Source organism: Lathyrus oleraceus, chromosome 5, assembly GCF_024323335.1.
Source record: "Lathyrus oleraceus cultivar Zhongwan6 chromosome 5, CAAS_Psat_ZW6_1.0, whole genome shotgun sequence".
In the NCBI taxonomy this organism is placed as follows: Eukaryota; Viridiplantae; Streptophyta; class Magnoliopsida; order Fabales; family Fabaceae; genus Lathyrus; species Lathyrus oleraceus.
The window spans coordinates 329,990,770-330,001,827 of NC_066583.1; the positions used below are offsets into that span (position 1 = coordinate 329,990,770).

Genomic DNA, 11,058 nt, shown 5'->3' on the forward strand with positions numbered 1-11,058 from the left:
CGGAGGTCCGGAAGTCTTCCAACGGCGAAAAATGCGGAGAATTCTGCATTCTGCTTCGTGTTAGCGCAGGAACAGCTTTCTGTCTTGCGTTAACCGGTTAACCCAGGGTGTTAACCGGTTAACACTGTTAGGAATTGTGAAGTATTGTTGTTTTGCTTGCGTTAACCGGTTAACCCAGGGCGTTAACCGGTTAACACTGTTGTAATTTCTGAGAAATTGCTGTTCTGTCTGTGTTAACCGGTTAACCCAGGGCGTTAACCGGTTAACACTGTTGAATTTTGCCAGAAAGCGTGTTCTGTGTTGCATTAACCGGTTAACCCAGGGCGTTAACCGGTTAACACTGTTGGAAATTGGAAAAATTGATATTTTAATGTTGTGAACATTATTGGTGATTGGCCTATATCGGTGTGTGATATAGTAGGGATTATTTCTCGTTGTTTTGAGTAGGATAGGTATTAGTAGAGTGTGCTAATACTGTGATTGAATTATTTGGCATGACATGATATGATTATGTGATAAATATGCTGCTGATGTGTGAAAAAATGCATAATGTTGTGAATGTATATATTATGTATGTAATTGTGGATGGACTGTTTTATGGCTTAGAGTGTGAGCATATGTCCATTGTGGATTGTTGTTGATGTTGCATGCTAGGTGATTGGCATAGCATAATGTGGCCTTTATGGTGGTAGCTAATTCCCATAGTGAGGAATTAGTGATGTTAGTCATTTTGGACTGTTGTTGATGTTTGCATGCTAGGTGATTAGCGTGCATAGCATGGCCCTTGGGGTGGTAGCTAATTCCCATGGTGAGGAATTAGTGATGTGAGTCACTAGGTCTCAAATGAGTGGGACTAGTGAGCTTGGTAGCCGTACCTGGATTTGGTCGGTGAAGTTGAACTATATGTTCACGAATAGTCGGTACCGCATGCATGGAGTCTCATTGCATAGTGTATGTATGGCGTATAATATGAATGGATGTATTCCAATATTATATGTGTGTTTTGTGTTGGTGTTGAGTGTGAATTGAGATTATACGTGTGCCTTATATTGGTGTTGAGTATGATGTTTGAGTTGATGTGCCGTTACTGAATGTGTGTTATGATTAGGGTGATGAAATGTGTTAAATTACTTAACATTGCATGATATTTTATAATGCTTATTATATCGATTGAGGAACTCACCCTTACAACTATTTTTCAGGTAACGAGCAGTGATTGAGTAGGAGCTAGTGCTTGGAGTCTAGTGTAGTTCCTTAGTGGGTCATGCTCTGGTAGATGTAACATCGGGATGGGATGTTTTAAATGTTTTATTGTTGGTTGTGAACCAGTTTACATGTAATGTGTTACATGTTTTGCAAGATTGATTTGATTCCTATCCGCTGCGTATTGTGCAAATGTTTTATGTTTTGAATTAATAAAAGAGCATGACAGTTATTATGGTGAATGGTGTGAAGTGATTGTGTGACACCCTTAATTGCATATTTACTCTGATTGATATATGTTGTTATTTTAATTAAATATTTGGGGTAATTTAGAAGGGTGTTACATTAGTGGTATCAGAGCATAGTCGGTCGAGTCGAGTCGTAATTATTCTGTTTCCCTGTACGTGATAGGTGTTGCGCAACCCTATCAGTACTTATTGTTTTAGCTTGTTGGGTTTTCAGAGTAGAGATGGCTGGAAGAGGTAGAGATGATGCTGCGATTGCTGAGGCTCTGGGTATGCTAGCTGGAGTACTTGGAGGGAATCCGAATGTTGTGGGAATGGGAGCTGCTCGTCAACTGAGTGAGTTCCAGAAGAACAATCCTCCAATGTTTAAGGGAGCATACGATCCAGATGGCGCTCAGAAGTGGTTAAAGGAGATCGAGAGAATCTTCTGAGTGACTGAGTGTGCCGAGAACCAGAAGGTCAGGTTCGGTACGCATATGCTGTCGGAAGAAGCAGATGATTGGTGGGTTGCTACCCGCACTGAGTTGGAATCTGCTGGGAATGCTGAGATCACTTGGGCTGTGTTTAGAGAGAGATTCCTGAGGAAGTACTTTCCAGAGGATGTTAGAGGAAAGAAAGAGATAGAGTTCTTAGAATTGAAGCAGGGCAATCGGTCTGTTACTGAGTATGCTGCTAAGTTCACAGAGCTGTCGAAGTATTACACTCCCTATGATGAGGCTACTGGGGAATTTTCAAAATGTGTGAAGTTTGAGAACGGGTTGCGTCCCGAGATCAAGCAGGCTATTGGATATCAGCGGATTAGAGTGTTTTCTGATTTGGTTGACTGTTGCAGGATTTTTGAACAGGATACCAAGGCCAGAGCGGAGAGCTATCAGCAGAGGGTTGATAGGAAAGGCAAGAATCAGAATGATCGTGGGAAACCGTATGCAGCTGGCAAAGGTTTCCAGAGACAGAGTGGGATGAAGAGGCCTAGTGGGGGAGACTCTAGTGCCCCTGCTAAGTGTTACAGAAGTGGTCAGGCTGGACATCGTTTCCATGAGTGTACCAGTGCTGAGAAGAAGTGTTTCAAGTGTGGCAAAGGTGGTCACTTGGCTGCAGAGTGCCGGTTGAAGACTATGACTTGTTTCAACTGTGGAGAGGTGGGTCATATTAGCCCACAGTGTCCTAAGCCGAAGAAAGAGAACCAGTCAGGAGGCAAGGTCTTTGCTTTATCGGGTTCTGAGACTTTTGCAGATGATCGTTTGATCCGAGGTACGTGTTATATTAATGGCTTTCCTCTTGTAGCTATTATTGACACAGGTGCGACTCATTCCTTTATATCTTTGGATTGTGCTGTGAAACTTAAGTTAGAGATATCTGAGATGCATGGAAGTATGGTGATTGATACTCCTGCGAAGGGTTCAGTGACTACTACTTCAGTTTGTTTAAATTGTCCTTTGAGTATTTTTGGTAGAGACTTTGGGATGGACCTAGTGTGTCTTCCACTAGTGCAGATTGATGTTATTCTGGGTATGAACTGGTTGGTGTGTAACCGAGTTTATATCAACTGTTTTGATAAGACTGTGATCTTTCCTGAGATTGAGGAAGGGAAGAGTTTGTTTCTATCAGCAAGGCAGGTGAATGAGGCAGTAGCAGATGGGGCAGAGTTGTTTATGCTGTTAGCGACTTTGGAGGCTAAAGATAAACTCGTGATTTGCGATCTAGCTGTGGTGTGTGATTTTCCTGATGTGTTTCCGGAAGAAGTGAATGAATTACCGCCAGAGCGTGAAGTTGAGTTCTCGATTGATTTGGTACCTGGTACTAGGCCGGTGTCGATGGCTCCGTACCGTATGTCTGCTGTTGAGTTAACGGAATTGAAGAGCCAGTTGGAAGATCTGTTGGATAAGAAATTTATTCGTCCGAGTGTGTCACCGTGGGGTGCACCAGTGTTATTGGTTAAGAAGAAAGAAGGTACTATGAGGTTGTGTGTGGACTACAGGCAACTGAATAAAGTGACAATCAAGAATCGGTATCCTTTGCCGAGGATTGATGATTTGATGGATCAGTTGGTTAGTGCGAGTGTGTTCAGCAAAATAGATTTGAGATCGGGGTATCATCAGATACGTGTGAAGACTGAGGATATTCAGAAGACTGCTTTCAGAACGAGGTATGGACATTATGAGTATTCTGTAATGCCTTTTGGTGTGACTAATGCGCCTGGAGTGTTTATGGAGTATATGAATAGGATTTTCCATCCGTACCTAGATCAGTTTGTTGTGGTGTTTATTGACGATATTTTGGTATATTCGAAATCTGAAGAAGAGCATGCTGAACATTTGAGAGTGGTTTGGGGAGTTCTGCGGGAAAAGAAGTTATTTGCGAAACTGTCAAAGTGTGAATTTTGGTTAGAAGAGGTTAGTTTTCTTGGCCATGTGATTTCAAGAGATGGTGTTGCTGTTGATCCTTCTAAGATAGAAGCGGTATCTAAGTGGGAAGCTCCGAAGTCAGTTTCTGAGATAAGGAGTTTTCTTGGACTTGCAGGTTATTATAGGAAATTCATTGAGGGATTTTCTAAGTTGGCGTTACCGTTGACGATGTTGACTAGAAAGGGGCAAGCGTTTGTTTGGGACTCAAAGTGTGAAGAAGGTTTCCAAGAGTTAAAGAGAAGATTAACTACTGCTCCTATTCTGATATTACCAAGTCCGTCGGAACCATTTGAGGTTTACTGTGATGCTTCATTGTTGGGCTTGGGTGGTGTTTTGATGCAGAATCAGCAGGTTATAGCTTATGCTTCGAGACAGCTGAGGGTTCATGAGAGGAACTATCCGACACACGATTTAGAGTTGGCAGCTGTGGTTTTTGTTCTGAAGTTATGGAGGCATTACTTGTACGGGTCAAGATTTGAGGTTTTCAGTGACCATAAAAGTTTAAAGTATTTGTTTGATCAGAAAGAACTGAATATGAGACAGAGGAGATGGTTAGAGTTTCTGAAGGATTATGACTTTGGTTTGAATTACCATCCGGGTAAAGCAAACGTAGTGGCTGATGCATTGAGTCGGAAATCATTGCATATGTCGATGTTAATGGTTAAAGAATTGGATTTAATTGAACAGTTTAGAGACATGAGTTTGGTGTGTGAGAGTACTCACAATAGTGTTAAATTGGGAATGTTGAAGTTAACGAGTGGTATTCTGGATGAGATTAGAGAGGGTCAGAAATCCGATGTGCTTTTGGTTGATAAGTTGACTCTAGTGAATCAAGGTCAAGGTGGTGAATTCAGAGTTGATGAGAATGGTGTTTTGAAATTTGGTAATCGGGTGTGTATTCCGGATGTTACCGAACTTAAGAAGAGTATTCTTGAGGAAGGACATCGTAGTGGCCTGAGTATTCATCCTGGGGCTACGAAGATGTATCATGACTTGAAAAAGTTATTTTGGTGGCCGGGAATGAAAAGAGAAATTGCGAGTTTTGTTTATTCTTGTTTGACTTGTCAGAAGTCAAAGATTGAGCATCAGAAGCCGTCTGGGCTAATGCAACCGTTGACTATTCCAGAGTGGAAGTGGGATAATATCAGTATGGATTTTGTTTCTGGTTTACCGAGGACAATTAAGAATTTTGAAGCTATTTGGGTGATTGTCGACAGATTGACGAAATCGGCTCATTTCATTCCAATCAGAATGGATTATCCGTTAGAGAGATTAGCTGAGTTGTATATTGAGAAAATTGTAAGTTTGCATGGTATTCCGTCGAGTATTGTTTCGGACAGAGATCCTAGATTTACATCTAAGTTCTGGGAAGGTTTGCAGAGGGCTTTGGGAACTAAGCTGAGATTGAGTTCTGCATATCATCCGCAGACTGATGGTCAGACTGAGAGGACGATTCAGTCACTGGAGGATCTTTTGAGAGCTTGTGTTTTGGAAAAGGGAGGTGCTTGGGATTGTTACTTACCTTTGATTGAGTTTACCTACAATAATAGTTTTCATTCGAGCATTGGTATGGCACCGTTTGAAGCTTTGTATGGTAGGAGATGTCGGACGCCTTTATGTTGGTATGAGTCCGGTGAGAGTGCTGTGGTTGGACCGGAGATTGTTCAACAGACTACGGAAAAGATTAAGATGATTCAGGAGAAGATGAGAATTGCTCAGAGTCGTCAGAAGAGTTATCACGACAAGAGAAGGAAGTCACTTGAGTTTCAAGAGGGAGATCATGTGTTCCTCCATGTTACTCTGATAACTGGGGTTGGTCGAGCTTTGAAGTCGAAGAAGTTGACACCTCGATTTATTGGTCCTTATCAGATTTTGGAGAGGGTAGGGGAGGTAGCCTATCGTATCGCTTTACCGCCGTCGCTTGCGAATTTGCATGAGGTTTTTCATGTGTCTCAGTTGAGGAGGTACATTCATGATCCGTCGCATGTAGTCCAAATAGATGATGTACAGGTGAGAGATAACCTGACTGTTGACACATCACCTATGAGGATCGAGGATCGAGAGTTGAAGCAGTTGCGGGGTAAAGAGATTGCTTTGGTGAAGGTAGCTTGGGGAGGACCAGCAGGTGGAAATGTGACTTGGGAACTTGAGAGTCAGATGAAGGAGTCCTATCCAGAGTTATTCGCTTAAGATATGTTTTCGAGGACGAAAACTCTTTTAGTGGGGGAGAGTTGTAACACCCCGATAAAAATAAGATAAGTATTTAATTTAAGTTAATATTATATTTATTAATTTAATTAAATAATTGGAATTTGCTGGATTATTATTATTATTATTATTGGAATAATAATTATTGGAAAATATATATAAGTTGGAAATAAGAAAAAGAGTTCCATTTTTTGGTAAAAAGGGTTTCACGTGAAAAGCAGAGAAGCGGCTGAAAAGAGGAAAAGGGCAAAGAGACAGAGCAAGAGGAAGAAGGTTGGAGAAGAGAAAAGCTTGAAGCTTAAAGATTCGCCGGATTAACTCAGGTAAGGGGGTTTATCATCGTTTAATGGGTATTATGGGTTAACATGTGATGGGTAGTGATAAACCGTTGAATTGACCCTAATTGGGATGTTGAATGCTGAAAAATTTTGTTGGATGAGTTGTGTTAAAACTGAAATTGAATCTGTAATTGGATGGGTAGTGATTTCCCGAACGTATAGCTTTTTACGGAATCGGAATCGGAGGTCCGGAAGTCCTCCAACGGCGGAAAATGCGGAGAATTCTGCATTCTGCTTCGTGTTAGCGCAGGAACAGCTTTCTGTCTTGCGTTAACCGGTTAACCCAGGGTGTTAACCGGTTAACACTGTTAGGAATTGTGAAGTATTGCTGTTTTGCTTGCGTTAACCGGTTAACCCAGGGCGTTAACCGGTTAACACTGTTGTGATTTCTGAGAAATTGCTGTTCTGTCTGCGTTAACCGGTTAACCCAGGGCGTTAACCGGTTAACACTGTTGAATTTTGCCAGAAAGTGTGTTCTGTGTTGCGTTAACCGGTTAACCCAGGGCGTTAACCGGTTAACACTGTTGGAAATTGGAAAAATTGATATTTTAATGTTGTGAACATTATTGGTGATTGGCCTATATCGGTGTGTGATATAGTAGGGATTATTTCCCGTTGTTTTGAGTAGGATAGGTATTAGTAGAGTGTGCTAATACTGTGATTGAATTATTTGGCATGACATGATATGATTATGTGATAAATATGCTGCTGATGTGTGAAAAAATGCATAATGTTGTGAATGTATATATTATGTATGTAATTGTGGATGGACTGTTTTATGGCTTAGAGTGTGAGCATATGTCCATTGTGGATTGTTGTTGATGTTGCATGCTAGGTGATTGGCATAGCATAATGTGGCCTTTATGGTGGTAGCTAATTCCCATGGTGAGGAATTAGTGATGTTAGTCATTTTGGACTGTTGTTGATGTTTGCATGCTAGGTGATTAGCGTGCATAGCATGGCCCTTGGGGTGGTAGCTAATTCCCATGGTGAGGAATTAGTGATGTGAGTCACTAGGTCTCAAATGAGTGGGACTAGTGAGCTTGGTAGCCGTACCTGGATTTGGTCGGTGAAGTTGAACTATATGTTCACGAATTGTCGGTACCGCATGCATGGAGTCTCATTGCATAGTGTATGTATGGCGTATAATATGAATGGATGTATTCCAATATTATATGTGTGTTTTGTGTTGGTGTTGAGTGTGAATTGAGATTATACGTGTGCCTTATGTTGGTGTTGAGTATGATGTTTGAGTTGATGTGCCGTTACTGAATGTGTGTTATGATTAGGGTGATGAAATGTGTTAAATTACTTAACATTGCATGATATTTTATAATGCTTATTATATCGATTGAGGAACTCACCCTTACAACTATTTTTCAGGTAACGAGCAGTGATTGAGTAGGAGCTAGTGCTTGGAGTCTAGTGTAGTTCCTTAGTGGGTCATGCTCTGGTAGATGTAACATCGGGATGGGATGTTTTAAATGTTTTATTGTTGGTTGTGAACCAGTTTACATGTAATGTGTTACATGTTTTGCAAGATTGATTTGATTCCTATCCGCTGCGTATTGTGCAAATGTTTTATGTTTTGAATTAATAAAAGAGCATGACAGTTATTATGGTGAATGGTGTGAAGTGATTGTGTGACACCCTTAATTGCACATTTACTCTGATTGATATATGTTGTTATTTTAATTAAATATTTGGGGTAATTTAGAAGGGTGTTACAAACCACACATCCATCTTGCTACTCCCTTTGACAAGCTTGAGGTCTTGTGTGAATCCTTGGTGGACTTTGAGAACATGAAGCAAAATGGAATAGACCTTACTGAAGAACTCAGAAAGCAAGGGTGGGAAAACTACTTTCAAAGGCTCTATGGTCCTGTCTACAACTATCTGGTAAAAGAATTCTAGCGGTTTGCAGACTCACATGATCATTATATAGTGTCATATGTTCTGGGGGTAAAAATTGTCATCACTGAGAAGTCCATCGTCTCCCTTCTGAACATGAAGAAGACATGGGAAAGAAGGATTTACAATATCAACCCTAGGGCAAAGTACACGTCCCAGGAAATTGCCCCAACCATTTTCCAACAGAACGTTGAAGACAACTCCTCCAAGAACAAGGAACTTCACCAGAACCTCCGAGTCTGGCTAAAGATCATCCTGGGAAGCATTCATTACCTCCCAGCCTCCAACTCTTATGACTACATCAACACGGATCAGAAGTGCATACTCTACTGCTTCCACAAAGGGCTCAAGCTGAATCTGTCAGCGCTGCTATTCTAATACCTGAGAGACTCTGTAAGAGACACCAGGAACAATATGAAGCCCAAAACCTACATCCATTTGGGAAGGCTAATCTATGACATTCTGATCGAGAGCGGGCTGATGGATCACCTGATTCATCACAATTTGATGGAGGATGTCACCGTGGACACTGGAAGGCCTCTGAACGCTCACAATCTGAAGAGCATGGGGGTGATTGAGCAAATTAGGGTGAAACCCTCGTTGGACACCTCCTGGGAAGCCCTCAAAGATCAGAGGAAGATTCCAAATGGCCTCTACCTCTTCTCTAAAATCGATCCTCCAGAGGTTGCTACACACTATCTGCAGGATCTCGCAAGACAAGGAGTTGACATCTCAGAGTTCTCTGTGGATTGGCTGCCTGAGCATCCACCCAACTTCATGAAGAGACAACGAGAACCTTCTGGGAATTTAAAGAAAGCCAAGAAAGCAAAGCTGGGGGAAACTTCTATATCAAGACCTCTGGTCCCTCTGATCGAATCTCCCAGTAAGTCTCCGCCTCCTCCTTCTCGCCCTGTAAATTTAAAGCAAATTGCCTCTTCTCTTACCCAGACCATACCCATCTACACTTACTTTGAACCCTCTCCCTCTATCACTAAACCATCTAATACTCCCATCTCTAATCCACCATCACCTCAATTTCAGAAATTTAATCTCTCCACAACAACTCTACCAATCTCTGAAGCTGAAATGCTTAAAGAACCTATTTCACCAATCTCTTCAACACCATCCTCTCCACCTTACTACATTCTCTCGTCTGAATCAGAACCCTCTGACCCCCAATCCCTCACCTTGGCTTAACTTCAGGCTCATACTCTTGCCTCACAACAACAACCTGAACCAGAAGCCAACACTCATACACCACCTGAACAACCAATTCCACCACCATCCAAACAACCACAAATACCAACACCTGAACAACCCACAACAACACCATCTGAACAACCACCAACTCCACCACTTGAACAACAAACAACACCACCATCTGAAACTCCCATCGTACCACCCTTTAAACACATTACTATCCCTACCTCTCAACCTCCCGCTGACACTACCCAAACACCACCAGAATCTCCATCCCCCAACTCTAAACCAGAACCTATCTTCCCCACCCTGGAAGAAGCAATCTCTTTATTTGTTGAGTCTTCAGTGGAGAAGATCAAACCTCTATCTGAGAACTCTGGTATCAGTGGCGATCCCTCTGCAGTGAGGATTCACTGGAACAAAGTGATCAGATGCATGACCTCTGAGGCCTTCAAACTGAAAAGCCTCTCTGAACAAGTCCGCAATGACTTTATCAGAGAAGCTGGAGAAAGGCTGCAGGCACGACTGTTCAGAGAGGCAGAGGAAAAGGCCAGAAGAGAAGGAGAAGAGAAGGCTCGTGTGGAAGAAGAGCAAATGGTTAGAGAAGCTACAAAGAAGGTTGCTGCTAAAGCTGCTGCTGCTGAAGCTGAGGCAAAAGTAAAAGCTGACGCTGAAGAGGCAGCACACATAGCTGTAGAAGAAGCTGCAAAGGCAAGCAATGATGCTCTGGCTCAGGGGGAGCAATCAAACTCTGATTTTCCTCCTCTAGTACTGAAGACTCTGGAAGAGCTGCAGAAGGAACAACAAATTGTGAGAGCCAAATTGGATCAACAGGACTCCATCAACAACAATATTCAGAACCTGCTGACTCAGCTGCTCCAGATGATGCCTCCGCCTCCAAACCCTTAGGCACTTAGGTTTCTCTTGTTTTATTTATGTTTTCTGCTGTGTATTATGTGTTCTTTTTTTTTTGAATTGTTGCTTACCTGTACCTGTCTTTATCATATATGAACTTTTTCTTTTGCCTACTCTTTTATGTGCTAAGTTTTTTTTGAGTCTGACAAAAAGGGGGAGAATAAAAGCAGCTCTGATGAAAATATATCTAAGCCTCTTGCTGCACTGCGCACATTAATCTTGTATGAAAACTAAGTTATGCAGGATAACAACTAAGGTAAAAATTAGCTGCCACACAAGGAAAATCTGGTAAGAACTTCTGAGAAATCCTTATGCTTCATCTCAGGGGGAGTCATCTCTCATCTGACCCTAAGATATTATTCTATATTCTTACTGACAGTATATTGTTTCATCATCACTATGAATATTTTTTGTCATCATCAAAAAGGGGGAGATTGTAAGAACAAATTCAGTATCTACAATTCATCTCTAAGATTTTGATTATAACAAAGGATGAAACAAAATGGTATCCTAACAAAATTTATCTAAGTGTGCAAGACTCTAATAAAAAAGAAGTCAAGCAAACACTCATCAGATACAAACATAATTTCGGAATAACCACTTAGAAGGTACTCAAGCAGAAGCTCTGACTCT

At 41.6% G+C, this 11,058-nt stretch overlaps 1 protein-coding gene across 1 annotated transcript; it reads left to right on the forward strand.

The window, feature by feature from the left end:
* The first annotated feature begins 8,817 nt into the window (after positions 1 to 8,817).
* On the forward strand, positions 8,818 to 10,680 carry LOC127080469 (uncharacterized). Its single transcript, XM_051020789.1, has 3 exons — positions 8,818 to 9,222; positions 9,514 to 10,320; positions 10,669 to 10,680. Exons 1-3 carry the CDS (start codon positions 8,818 to 8,820, stop codon positions 10,678 to 10,680), a joined length of 1,224 nt encoding a protein of 407 aa, XP_050876746.1.
* Positions 10,681 to 11,058: the final 378 nt, after the last annotated feature.